General features: G+C 40.8%; 1 protein-coding gene across 1 annotated transcript in view; it reads left to right on the top strand.

The window, feature by feature from the left end:
• The window catches only part of LOC126380286 (eukaryotic translation initiation factor 2-alpha kinase-like), a 33,620-nt gene extending 18,900 nt beyond the window's left edge, over positions 1–14,720 (top strand). The window contains exons 7-17 of the mRNA XM_050029586.1: positions 1,213–1,402; positions 3,124–3,595; positions 4,515–4,655; positions 5,252–5,446; positions 6,913–7,198; positions 7,925–8,080; positions 8,490–8,700; positions 9,293–9,486; positions 10,129–10,229; positions 11,825–11,969; positions 12,130–14,720. Coding sequence (XP_049885543.1) covers positions 1,213–1,402; positions 3,124–3,595; positions 4,515–4,655; positions 5,252–5,446; positions 6,913–7,198; positions 7,925–8,080; positions 8,490–8,700; positions 9,293–9,486; positions 10,129–10,229; positions 11,825–11,969; positions 12,130–13,692 — 3,654 coding nt within the window. The 3' untranslated portion in view covers positions 13,693–14,720. The remainder of the gene's footprint in view (positions 1–1,212; positions 1,403–3,123; positions 3,596–4,514; positions 4,656–5,251; positions 5,447–6,912; positions 7,199–7,924; positions 8,081–8,489; positions 8,701–9,292; positions 9,487–10,128; positions 10,230–11,824; positions 11,970–12,129) is intronic.
• The last annotated feature ends 4 nt before the right edge of the window (positions 14,721–14,724 follow it).

The raw sequence follows: 14,724 nt of genomic DNA, 5'->3' as shown, positions 1-14,724 counted from the left end.
CACAACCTGTATAGCCGGGGAAAAGAATATGCAAGAAAAACCTCGACACAGGCCCTTAAAAGTTAAACTGATTATGTTTATAAAATATTAAACAACAATATTTAACTGTTATTCGACAGATAGGTAGGGTAGTAGAGACACATATGAGATAGGTAATTGGCTATTTGCCCAGAACCTAAAATTACGTCATCCAAGATCTACGATCCAAATCAGTGGATTCGCCAGTCTGATTACTAAGTTTTTAGCAGATTGCCTAAGGGCGTTTTCGCACTAGAACCGAACCGAATCCGAGAATGACGGGTAGTAGAAGATTATTTAGAGATATCGGATGTAGAATCTACTACTTCGGTTCCGGCATTTCACGTTCTCAAATCGGCTGTAGTGCCTAAACACCTCAGGTACGCCAGCTACTTACACATATCACAATTAGTACATCAATGGTATAAGAAAACCAGGTATGCTCAAAAGTGACAGCTAACATTTCAAGGCTAGCCCAACTGACGTCATTTCCTTAAAAACCTGCGTTGCCATTTCGTTAAAAATAAATTACCCACGTCCAATGTTTTTAATTTACTATGCAAGGAAATTATGTACTTTTAGTAAAAGATTTACTTACAATTTTTATGATTTTTATATATGTGACAAATAATTAAATACATTAGTCAATAATTCAATGAATTTTTTAATAGGTAATAAAATTTTCGTCCTTGGAATGTTGGAGATATCAATTTAATGATAACACTACGTCATCATACGGCTAGCAGTGGTGACTTTTCATAGAATTGAGCATACCTGGTTTTCTTATACCATGAGTACATCAAACAAAGAAACTCATTTCTTGCATTTTTTTTTAAGAAGCCTTTGATAACTTAGATTGCAAGAGAATCTACCTATCAATATTTTCTCGAGTAACTCCTTAATGCACTTGAGCCCGCATAGTTTTTATAGACGCGATTACATTTAGGTGAATTTGATGAAAATTGAATCAGCTACAAGATATAACACTTGCGTAAATAGGCGTTATCTACCTGTAATCATGTAGGTCGGTTAGGTAGGTACAACATATACCTATGTAACCGGTAAAATGCCTGTCTAAGTTATTAATGGATGTCCCCTACGCTCCCACCAGGCTCAGGCTTAGTTATCAGCTTTGGGACACAGGCCCTTAGGCTAAAATCTGGGTACCCCAACTAACCTAACTTTTTTTCCCAGCTATACATTCAGGAGAGTCCGTTGTACGCACAGAAGCTAGAGACAGCAGTGTCTTCGAAACCGGTGCCTTGGAAGCTGATGAACAGCCGCCCCCTCCTCACAGGAGGTGACACAGCCCTAACTCCGCTGGAGAATTCAGACCCCAATACTCTCTCACTCATCACCTTGTACGGAAACACCGGCCAACAAGGTATGTTTCTATAACAATATGTTTCTGTCACATAAACTTATATGGAATTAATAACATAAAATAACATATTATATTTTTTTCTGGATGGATTTTTCATACTAGCTCAAATTTTTTTAATTTTTTTCGTAAAAAAAAAATAATTCCTTCGTTTTTGTGCAGAAATTACTCGGGTGTCATTTTTGTGTATAGTAATAGTTAATAGAAGCAATATCCGACAAAATAACATACACTTGAAAATTGAAATCCCTAACTTTATAAAAGCCGATTTTCAGCCCACCGTGCGCCCCATCAATTAACTATTTATTGGCTGCACATGCCTTATCGCCGCGCCCTTGACCTTGACGTATCAGGTAGGGTGGATTGGCAAATGTAATAACCGCTTATATCTGTGCAATATCCAATCGCACCGCGAGGAAGGTTCCTTATTTGTCAGAATACATTATGCACAGTACAGTCTCTACGTCGTGCTCGGTCAGTAGTAATCGGAGCGTCGTCTGCATCGGACATACCTTTACTACTTATCAGTTTTATATAGGCACGACATAAGAAGTAACAAAAAATAATAGGCACGTGTTTGTATTTCAATCTTATTGAATAGGGGAGTTAGTTATATAGGTCGAAGATAAATTGTAAAATGCTGATTTATACTAAGTTTAAGAGTGTAATGAAAAGTTATTGCGTTGAGTCCTGAGCGGTGGGACGTATACAAGCTGTTTATTTATTTTTATTATTTGGAGACAGGCCTAAAACTAACGAAATATAATTTTATCATATAAATTCTCGTTTACATTTTTAGTGAGAGTAACAGATTTGACTTGTTGGTAAACATCCCTAATGCTTCCTAAACAAGTTTCGACTTGTTGCGAAGTGCATGTGTGCACGTTCACGTTAGAATAGGTAGACACACTTCCGGATCATGTTTGAATCCGTTCGTGCTGGGATTACGTCATCGGGCTATCCATTACAGTTCTGTAGTGGCTCGTTATCACGACCTATTATGGAAACCGAACAGGCTACGCAGCGAACATCTCACAACACAAATAACAAACTTTTAGACAGAAATAAAATACAAATACATTGTTATCTACTTATGTGACCGATAATATTATCAATTTCACTGAATACTGATAGCATTGTCATTTAAAAACAAATGGATTCAGCCACTTGTAGCTACAGACTGTAGCAACTCTTTACGACATTGGGTCTACAACATTTTATATAAGATACAATTTTCTGTAATTTACGCTCAAACTGTTACTAATGATACTTGTGCTATTAAATCTATTAGTACAGTCAACTGTCGATGTGTTTCGACTCGAAACACTAGTTTCCTAATGATATCAGAATTACATCTTCATTTTTAACTGTTTAAAAATAATCTAAACCTATTTTGATAAAACTTGCACCGTTCCCTAAGATGGACGATACTTAATCACATAAAGAAAAAATATTCCAATACATGGACGAAAAAATACATACATACTCCTGTGAAATTTGTCGTACGTGTTTAGAAGTGTAATATTAACCTCAGTTGAAACTGCACTCGAGATGATCCTAAGTCCCTGTTTTTACATAAGAACTGTCACATTGACATGATCTCGAGGACAGTCTCGAAGCTGAGATTAGTTTATTATTACCACCCATAGAATAGCTTAGACTGGGCAGAAGGCAGAAGGATGATGATGAATTTAAGTACCTTATTCAAACTGCATCGTTTGCAGGCAACCACGGCTTCTTCCTGTACCTGCAAGAGACGTGCGACCAATCGGTGCAAGTGACCGACGAGTCGCTCGACGGGCCTGACATCGTCCTACCTAACATCAGCGACGACCAGTCCGACCACCACCACGTACACGTGCACGTCTACTCGCTGTGGTTCTGGTGGAAGGAAGTCATCCTCATCGCCGTCTCCTCAGCCCTGCTTATGAACTTGATGATCTGGCCAAGATTCTTCGCGCCCAAAGTCAGACCCTCAACACCTCTACCAATAAACCAAGAGTGCATCATCGTTGAAAGACATTACGAAAGACCGGCTTCGAACACCACAATGCAACCGAAGAATTGGGGTCGTTATGAGACTGACTTCACGCCGCTCCGTTGTTTGGGGAAAGGAGCGTTCGGTGTAGTCTTCGAGGCGAGGAACAATATCGATCATTGTTCCTACGCTGTGAAGAGGATCACTCTGCCGCGGAGGTACGTTACTTGTCGGGTATTCACAATAGGCTTTCTTTTACAATAGGGTAGATGACCACCTAGTCAAATGAGATACTTTTAGAAAAAACATAGGGAGGCGTATTGCTTTTGTTGACACTTGTGTGCCTAATGAAATATTACTAAGATGGATGAAACAAGAATTCGTAGATATGAATTTGATTGATCTCTATAATATTGAGAATATTGTCAAAAATCGAAGCCAACAATCCTTATATCTGCGGACAAAACCATAGATTTAGTAACACTTACAGATGTTGACAAGAACACAGTACACTAGGGGGTAAGCCAAGTTGTAAGAGTTGTAAGCTGCCTTATTGGTAACCCACTCGAATTGGGGTTGAACTACATCGCACCCCACTTTCCCAGAGCGAGATAATGCAACACGCGGTGGAACGCTCGCGTGCGCGGTACTGTAAGCAAACCAAATGCCAAAAAACCGCGCGCGACCGAACGCTTCAGCACAGCCGGTACAACAGCAGTTCCTTGCTGCCGGATTTGGTTTAACCCTTATAAGGGTTTTGCTCACTTGTCACATCCATTATTATTAAGGGTGCAAAACCCTTGTAAGGTTCATCTTACGTCAAAGTTACGTACCTGTGACGCATCTCCCATTCGTTCGATCGAATCGTTTGCAACTTGACTAACCCCCAAATAGAATGGGGTCGTGTACTAGGTTCAAGATAAGTTATGAAATTCTGTTTACTAAATAAAGACAGATCTAAAACTTAATTTTAATCAAGAAAAGAGTAATAATAAATCCGAAATTTTATCACGTTTTTCTATGACGTCACAGTGTGCTTTTTAATACAAATTCCATAGTAATTTTGTGTTTTGGCGTTTAGTAAAAAGTAACTGATTTGACTAGTTGGAAACTGAATTTAACTTTGGACCGTTTTAGGAAGCAGAAGCGTGACCGTGTGCTGCGCGAGGTCCGCGCGCTGGCGGTGTTGGACCACGAACACATCGTGCGCTACTTCAACGCGTGGGTCGAGGAGCCGCCTGCCAACTGGCAGGAGGACCGCGACGCGCAGTGGGCCAAGTCAGTTGTCATACATTACATACATAAATACACGCGCGTAATCCCTAATAGGGCAGTGCACTTTTGTTAAGATGGATATGGTAACCGGCGATCAGCGCAACGCCCATACCTATAATGGACCATCTTATTGGGGAGAACACAATCGTATACACATAAACACAGTCCATATACTCGTACTCCATACAAAAATCTCGTTCTTACAGTGTGCTCTTTTAACGCGTGCTTAGGGGTTCTGCAAGCTGGTATAGGTGCGGGGCGGAGTGTCTCTTCTGTACGTAGTGTTATTGTATATTCTATGCCCTAAGTTAACTTTTACGACATGCCCGGGACGTTAGCGCGTTTTAGAAAATCATATCAGGATGTAATGAATAATATAAATCATCCATTCCTTTATTACATAAAAATACAATACATTAAATTTGTTTACAAAACAATATACAATATTTCGAAAACTAATATAAAGATAAATAATTTTATTCCGGGTAAAAATTTTGACCACAAACGACCTGAATTAATACTAGCAGGTCTATTGCGAGTTTTAGCGAACACATCGGAATGTGATTATTTCAGACGTCGATACACATAATATTTCTCAGGCAACTGGAAGGCGCGTCAGTGTTGCTATCAGAGGAGTACACGGCCTCGCAGCTGCCATGCAAGTCACCGGTGTCGCCCGCGCCGCCCGGACCGAGGGGCCGCGGAGACAGCGTCCTGCTCAACATCCACAAGCCTATAGACGACTGCATCGACGCGCTCGAATTTGATCGCGCCGAACAGTCGAAGAGGCACAGGTTTGTCTTATTTTTTTTAAAATATTTATGAGTAATTATAATGTATAATAAACCATGCGGCAGCACTTTACATAAATGATAGGGCAACAACGAAATATAACTGTAAACAAAACGTGCGGGTAATTATATGAGGGTGGCTACAGCGGAGATGAATCAAACACTAGGATATGCAGATGATGATTATAATAAAAGTTCCACAAAGGATTTCCTTAACTAACTTAATTTTAAAGAATTTAGACTACGTCCGAAGTTAGGAACGTTAGGTCGAAAAATGTAATGTAAAAATATTAAAATTATATTAGTTGTCAGCGTTTACACTGAAATTGCATAAGGCACACGTTTCCGCTGCGAGTCCACGGGCGTTGACCTGATGACATAGGTATTCCACAAGTCCGGGTACATAACAGGGTAGTAAACAAACAACACCTGCACTTGTTTACGACACACGTGGAAGGTACGGTAGTGGGGACAACCCTTATAAGACGGCGAGCCGTACGAGTTGTGCCATTCCCGCCGTGTCCCACCTCCGTGCTCCGCCCGTTTCTGCGGGCGGCATGAGCACCCACATTAAAGGAGGCTATGACCCGAGAATGTCTCCCCGAACCACCGTGAAGAAACCACATGTGTGAGTTGTATTCTTGTATCCAACTCCGTACAAAGAACATCCAATAAAAGTAATCTGTGACAGTGAGCCATCGTTTAACTGGCGCTATGCGTCCTCCACAAAGGTCCCTGTTACTTTGGGATTAAAGTACTCAACTCGTGCTGTAACATAAATAACATAACACATGACACAAGCCCACGACTATATCCCAATTGGGGTAGCTAGAGGTATATCTATCGCAAGATGAACTAAATGTTGAGGATATTATACATTTTCCAATCAAATTATTTTGTCCATGCTCTGTATTCTAGCTAGTGCAATATATATTTTATGATTTCTATTAATAATAAATATATAAAATGTAGTCAAATGTGCTTGTAAATGTAAATGTTTGTGTGTGTAAATGTGCTTTTCCGGATAGTCATGTCCCGCCCATTCCCGTTCTATACGTAGTATTATTTCTTATTCTATGTTTTAACAAGCTCGGCGATCTGGAGGTCCGGGTTCGATTCCCGATGGGGACATTGTCGAAATCACTTTGTGAGACTGTCCTTTGTTTGGTAAGGACTTTTCAGGCTTGAATCACCTGATTGTCCGAAAAAGTAAGATGATTCCGTGTTTCGGAGGGCACGTTAAGCCGTTGGTCCCGGCTATTAGCCGTAAAAACACCTCCACCAACCCGCATTGGAGCAGCGTGGTGGAGTATGCTCCTTACCCCCTCCGGTTGATTGAGGGGAGGCCTGTGCCCAGCAGTGGGACGTATATAGGCTGTTTTATGTCTATGTTTTAAGTATGATTTCTTTTCTATAGTTTGTAAGAGTCGTTGGTCTCCCAAATATTAAATAAATAAATAAATCCCCAGGTCGTTAAGCTGCAACGATTCATTCAGCGTCGTGTACGATGAGAATGAGAACTCGAAATATTCCAACTCGTCAAGTCGCACGACTACCAAGAGGTCTATGACCTCAGGGCCAACAAACACCCTCTCCCGACACGTCTCAGAGTACGACGAGTCATCGTCAATAGTGTTTGAACAGTCCGAAGGACAAGTCTCCGAGGCCAGGGAGTGCTCAAACAAGGCGCTTGACAGGCTCAAGCGAACTGAAGAATGGAATTCAAAGACTGATACCAAAAGCGGCAAGAAAAAGGTTAGTGTTTTATAAGTATTGTTTATTTATATACTTCTTTCGCGTAAAGCCCTACATTAAAACTATAGAAGTTTAATACAAAGTTTACCATCCCTTTTAACCCCTTTAGGGGTTGTATTTCACATAATTCCCGTTTTAGTGAACAACGACATACTAAAAAGAACAGCCCCCTACCGCGCAACATTTGAGACTGATAACACTTGTAGGTCCTGAGATATATATTATTTATAAACTATGCGCTGGTAACATGGCTAAGGGTTGATATTTCGATAAATTTAATGGTTAAATTATTTAACAATTTTGTATGCAAAATTCAAATATTGAGAAAGCGGCCAAGTCGTAAAACCGAATGTCTTTTTCAAATCCAAATCCCATTGTTTAAATAGTAGCTTATGATCTTGATGATCTGGCCAAGATTCTTCGCGCCTAAAGTCAGACGTTCTCATTCTCCTTGGCATCTATTATTCCCATCCGATGGTGGGGTCTGCCTTCTTCGTATTTATCTTCCACTTTGCACGCTCTGTCGGACATTTTGTTTCCAATTTGGTCATTGCACAAGCTCAGGACCTTTTTGACCACATCCGCCATCTTGTTTTTGGCCCTGGTGTATTTGTAACATTAGCCACATGATCGGGGCGTCACCTTTTTACGTCAAGCCAACCAAGCCTGGTCTCTTGTAAAATTTCTGACGCCTTAGGTGAGAATGAAACGTTTTCTGCGTTACAGAAGGGCCACACGCGGCACTGGTCGCTGGACATGTGTGTGGAGGGCCAGCCGGCGGCCAGCAAGATGTACCTGTATATCCAGATGCAGCTGTGTTGTCGCGACAACCTGCACGACTGGCTGCTGCAGAACCACACCTGGGAGGCGAGGGGCGGCAAGGTAAGATTACCAGTTTTTGGCCGGGCCTTTTTCTTTTTTGACCTGACTTGTAGATTTGGCGTAAACATTAACTACTTGGACAAATTGGGAGCGCTGAGGACTCTCACCCAGTTATGGCTGTCGCGTAATTACAAATGCTAGTTTATCACATTTTAACGCCTAGAAATCCAATCCAGTTCGTCACTGTCTGGGACATATTGAAGTAGAGTTTACGGGCGTTTTTTGCTTGGAAATCCTACTTCAGTTCGTCTCGGCCGGCGGCGGAGACGTATTTGAACTAGCATTTCTAATTACGCCGGGCCAGGTACACCGTTCACCAATTATAATCATAAATGCTACGTTTAAGTCTCAAGCAATAGGGGATGAACCTATAGCCACGATTTATGTTTATATCACATTTTTGACGCAGGTCCGTCAGCTATTCAGCCAGATAGTATCAGCGGTGGAGTACGTGCACCGCGCAGGGCTGATGCATCGCGACCTGAAGCCGAGCAACATACTGTTCGCGCCGGACGGCCGCGTCAAAGTCGGTGACTTCGGCCTCGCCACCACCATGGGGGACGGGCAGGACGCGTCCGCCGATAGGGCGGCCGTCCCACACGTGCACACTAGCCAAGTCGGTAAGTAGAATAAAATAGCTAAACGCAATGCCACCAAAACAACATTCCAACGGCGCCGAACTTCTGCAGAGTGCGTTAGATTCTGCCGCTTTTGGATAGGCTAGTTTCCAACTAGTCAAATAGTTACTTTTTACTAAACGTCAAAACACGAAATTACTATGGAATTTGTATAAAAAGCAACCTGTGACATCATAGAAAAACGTGACGAAATGTCGGACTTATTATTACTCTTTTCTTAATTAAAATTCATAAATAAACAGGAAAAGAAAATGTTTTTCGTTAGTCTTAGATCTGTCTTTATTTAGTAAACAGAATTTATCTTCAACCTAGTACACAACCCAATTGGCTACGAAGTATTTGAGTGCTTAACTTATTTGACAGTACTTAACTTATTAGTTCGTCCTGTTCTTTAACTCAGAGACAGAAAGGACAGCCAGTCCTGTCATGCGATTTAGAATCGACACCAATGATATCCCGATTAGATGGGCTGGAATAAACGTACAAGTAAATGACGAGGTATATCCTGTCTCTGCGGTCAAAGAGTTTGCTCGAACGCCCCGAGTTCTCGGTTTCACGTGTTTATTCGTTACAGGGACAGAGTTATACATGTCGCCGGAACAGCGGAGCGGGAAGAAGTACGACTACAAAGTGGATATATACTCGCTGGGCCTCATAATGTTCGAGCTGTACTACCCGTGCTCGACGGACTCGGAGCGCATAACTTGCTTACGCAACGTGCGCGGCGGACTCTACCCGCCGCGGTTCCACGAGAACCATCCCGAAGAGGTACCACTTTTTTATATTCTTTTTTGTCCCGAAACTACCATCACTGCTTTTGTATATTTTTTCCCCGAAGAAGTACTACTGAACATAGAACCCATTCAGCTGCTTACCTTCCCGAACATGTCGTTAAGAGGGTTTGTCTCCCTTCTAACATGATGCACCAATACCATGCGAATCGTTAAATCCATTTTAGGACTTCAAATCCTGAGTGTCTCTGCAAGTCTGTTGCGAGTGTGAGTTTATGTATGTGTATAGAGTGCTTCCATTTTCTTAAATGTCACTCGGTTATCATCGTATTTCCGAATACAAACGAATGCTAATTACTAATCGTGTGTCAAGAGTTTGAATTCAGAACCAAGGCATTTTACTGTTTTGTTCGTGCGGGTATAAAAACAAACTAACGATAAAGTTCTGAATTCAAATTCTGATACACTGTTGGTAATTAGCATTTATAGTTTGTATTCGAAAATACGATGATTACCTAGGACATTAACAAAAGAGAAGCACTATCATTTTAATTTATTTTAAAAATTATGAAGTATCTGTATGTGGAAAAGGGTTTATAACTGTGAACTATGGCAGATTAGAGTTTAGCGTGGTGAAGTATGCTCCTTACCGTCCTGTCATTGTGATGTATGTGTGCAGGTGGAGGTGCTGAAGGCGATGCTAAGCGAGGACCCAGCGCGGAGGCCTACAGCAATGGGGCTCCGATGCCGCGCGCCGCTCTACGAGTTACCCGACGAAAGGTGGTCTGAATCCGCTACCTAGCACGCACCACACGTCATCACTCTAAAGTGCAGCGGCAGCCGCGCCCCTTGCAAGCGTTTGTTGCAAAGTCTACGCTCTTTACGCTCGGCCGGGCTTATTACACTCGAGAATTGACTCGATAAGCCCACGATATATTTCTCGCCGCGTGGCGTGAACGTATCGAACCTGTAGTTTTAACAAAGCACCCGTTTAGCAATTACGTGTAAAACTAGCGAACCGCAACGCGGGCGGTTGATTCACACTGAAAAAGGCGAGATAATCAAATATTTCCTTTAAGCATAAACGCATAGATAAGTAGGCTTTAGAATTGTAAGTTTGTTGTTCACAGTTACTTCATTTATCTTGTGTCCCGAGTGCTTCATCGAAAGGTAAAAACATAAAAACACGAGCTTCGCAGGGAACTGGAAAGTTACGGCCTGTTTCACCGCTTGTTGGTAGCTATCTAGAACTTAACCGGTGGATATCAGTCAGATTATCGGCAAGTGGCGAAAAAGGTCTCTGGATCTTTAAAATTGTACTACAAACAATATATTTGATATATCGAAAGCGATTTTGGGTAATTGTACTTTATTTGTGAGCAAATGTGCAGTGATGAGAATATCACGGGTATATATTAATACTATCGCTTTTTTTCCAAAATAAGTAAGTTATTTTGCCTGTAGCGACATTTTGCAATGTTTTGATTCCATTTTGTGATACACGTTTTCATTTATGAGTGCAAGATATATTTCTTTTGCCACCGTTCTAACTTGTTAGGAGCTGTCAAACTAAAAAGTAATTAAGCTTGGTCTTCATCAATATCTTATCTCTGTCAATTGCGTTGGTCAGGATTTGTCAAGACAATATTTGATTTAAGTAACTATATGTTTTATGATAATATTTAAGTCAATTATAATCAGACATGGGAGTTATCTTTATAAATCACACTATTTATATATCATAATATGTACTCTTTACTTTATGTATACTCTTAGCAAATTAAGACGAAAGGAAATTGTATATTATATACATACCTATATTGAATACTTGTAGAGTAAGCTCTTCTAATTATCATTTTTTTGCATTCATGTAGTGTAAATGTTACTGTGTAGGTAGTATACGAATTTAAATACGACATGCAATGCCATGTAAAGTATTACGAGATAGAGTTTATGTGATCACTTCATGTAAAGAAGTTATTCGCATACAAATACCTTGTGGTGAGCTGATGTGTCGTGAGTCGTGTGTAAACCACAATAATAATATATTTTTCAACGTGTCTTACCTTAGTGTGGAGTGTAGTCACTATTGAAAAGCTTATAAGCGTTAGAGTAGAACATTGATTTGTGACATAACACTTTCAAACTTTTGATATGCCACATTGTATGACTACATCAGCTTATTTACACATGCAAGCTACTTATCGCTTGGCAATGGGGACATTAATATACCGATAGCAACAATCTTGTAGTCAATATTTCATTTTTTTCTAATTCTACGTCTGTTCGCAAAGTATTGTCTAAGAAGAAATGATTGTAGAGGACAAGAATGTTCAGGGGAACAGCGTAGGAATGGTGGTTGTTTTGTGTTGCAGAGCACTGTGTAAGGTGGCCGTGAGGTGGTTGAGGGCGTTGAGCCGAGGACAGGGGGTCCTGTACAGACCCAACAGTGTGTGCACCAAACGCATGACACCAATGAGGGTGCTCCGTGAATATCTCGCACATACCGGACCCACACCGGTATGTGTTCACTAATTGTGCAGTTATTATACATGTACGCAGTTCCACAACACTACATACTAACTGTTGTCGTAATATAAACTTAATGTAAGTTAAACAATAGGTAACCAAATAAATCAGTATGGTAGATATTTTTATTGTTACTTCTACCGGATTCCAGGGATCTGCGAAGAAAAAACGGAAGACTTTGAAGAATGAAATCTACAAGATACCAACTAGAACGAAGCAGACTAAGCCAAAATTTATAAAGTCGTCTCAAGTGATCAAGAAACTGCAAAAGCAGTCGTCGATAGAAGATAATTTGTCCATCGTGATGTCGACTTGCTCCAAGGAACTGTTAGAGTATTTAGTGAATAGAGTGAACAGGAACGATGTCGGGGATATCGATGAGGTGTACGCTGACGATTTAAAGAAATTTGCCGTCACTCTACACTTCTACAGTCCAAAAGCGTATGAGTACATAAGAAAGAAATTCGACCTGAGTTTGCCAGATCCTAGGGCAATATCGTTGTGGTATCTGAAGTCGGACCGTCGGCCTGGGATCACGCAGCAATCCGTGGACTGTATAAAGATGCGTGCAGGCGGCAAGCGGGCCCTAGTTTGTCTCTTACTGAACGATATTGCCATTAAGGAGAAGGCGGAAAGTGATGGCTGCCACCTCCACGGATATGTTAACGTCGGTAACGATTTATATGGAGATTATGTCGAGAAAGCCAACGAGGCGTTACTCGTCACGGCGGTGGCCGTCAATCAGTCCTGGAAGGTCCCGCTAGCCTTTTTCTTCGGTAGGAACTTCACACCCACACAGAAAGCGACTCTATTAAAGTTATGCATAGACGCGGTGTCCGAAAAAGATATTGAAATCATTTCTATAACGCTGCAGGGCAGTCCATCTAACGTAAACCTAGCCAAAGTTCTCGGGGCAAACGTAGACACTCCACCGTTTCAGCCGTACTTTACTTATAATGACAATAAATATTTTCTTATCGTAGACTGCTTCCATCTGGCTACAACGATCAGACGGATATTCATGGCATGTCAAATTCTATACCATGAGAAAGAGAAGATTGACTTCTCTTACATAGAGAAGCTGCAGATGGTCAGTGACCGAACTCACCTCACTAACAGGCGCTTGGCCTACATGTGGCACGACACCGTCGCTGCCGAGCTAGAACGTTTGCGGACACAAGAGTTTTTACAATTTGCCGACTCTGGGCCTACCGTCACGTTCATAAGAAACTTTAGCATCGCGTTTGATACGCTACTGTATAAAAGATGCAACAAGCGCAATTGCCAACAAATGTGCCAGGATTATTACAACATTTCTGAATACATACGCAAATTGAAATATCCAAATGATGAATTGGTCGTACACTCGTCGAGGAAACTGTGTTTTACTTTGTTACTGTGCAACATGTATGTCCTGACGTGCTTGTACAGTGATTATATTAAGACTAATAAATTAAAATATTTTGTGACAAGTAAATTAGCATCGCCTAGGTTTATAAAAAGGACTATATCCGCGAAAGATTTGTCTTTGATTTACTGCCAGTTTTTACATCGCGCGGGCGTGGGAAGTTACGTAGATGGTGGTATGTTGGAAGAAGCTAGGGCATTGGAACACAGACCGCAAAGCAACGCAGCTAAGCAACGCTTCGCTACCACTAGGATTAAAAAGAAGGAGCAGGATAGACCTGAGCTTCACAGGTCTCTGACCAAATAGTGTATACTCACATCACAGTTTAAATGTGTTAGAATGTAACTTTTTTTTAATAAAAACTTATAGGTAATTTTGACGCCGTACAGGTGTAGATTAATTTAGGAGATAACAAAAACTGTCATGTTTTAGGTATAACTGCAGCCGTAATATGGCAACCGCATAACGCGCGTGACGCCATGTTTTATACCAATAAAATCGCTTTATTTATCGCTGAGCCAATAGCGAAGGTTCGTATATCGCAACGCGCGCGGTATACGCGTAACAAGCCAAGGGAGCTGGTTTATGCACTTTTATTCTAGCACAGATTGCGATGAATGAGCCGTAGAGTAGAATATTCTTTATCTGACACAAGTACGTGTCAGAAAAATTTTGTTATAAGCATACGAGTATTAAGTAGGTATTTATCTCTTGCATTTGATATATTAAATTACTATTCTCGACCATTAGCGGCGGTTGCCAGTGATTGATGTTAACTGTAAGTTTTAAACAAATACAATTGAATCAACGTCAGCGGGCTTAGCACCGTAAGTGCGCGACTCTTTCTCGCCGCGACAGAGATCATCTGTCTCTTTCTGTGCGTACTGCACACTGTGAGAGAGTGACGTGGGACGTATGTCGAGGCGAGAACGAGTCGCGCGCTTACAGTGCTAAGCCCGCAGGTGTTTCTTCATCCCCTTATATTTATAAGTTTTAATGTAATCGAGCAATATGATTTTATAGTGTTAAGAGTACTGAAATTGTAAGACTGGGTGTATGATGGGTGAGGTATTGATATTTTTGGTACGTAATTAGTTAGGCGCAGGATCATTATTAATAAAATATAAAATTGTATAATTTGTTTCAAAATTAGATAATGCATATTATTATTAGTGCCAAAATTCTTGTTTCAATGTGTAATAAAATAATACAAAAAATGCGATTACTCTAAATGACTGTTAACCCATATCTGTTTCTGTATTTTCATGTAAATTATGTTTAGATTATAAACAATAGCTATTATGACAAATAAATGTACCCACAATAAATAATAATATG

This window comes from Pectinophora gossypiella, chromosome Z, assembly GCF_024362695.1.
Source record: "Pectinophora gossypiella chromosome Z, ilPecGoss1.1, whole genome shotgun sequence".
Taxonomy (NCBI): domain Eukaryota; kingdom Metazoa; phylum Arthropoda; class Insecta; order Lepidoptera; family Gelechiidae; genus Pectinophora; species Pectinophora gossypiella.
The sequence above is the reverse complement of the archived record's forward strand: the minus strand, read 5'-3'. Positions and strand labels throughout refer to the sequence as shown.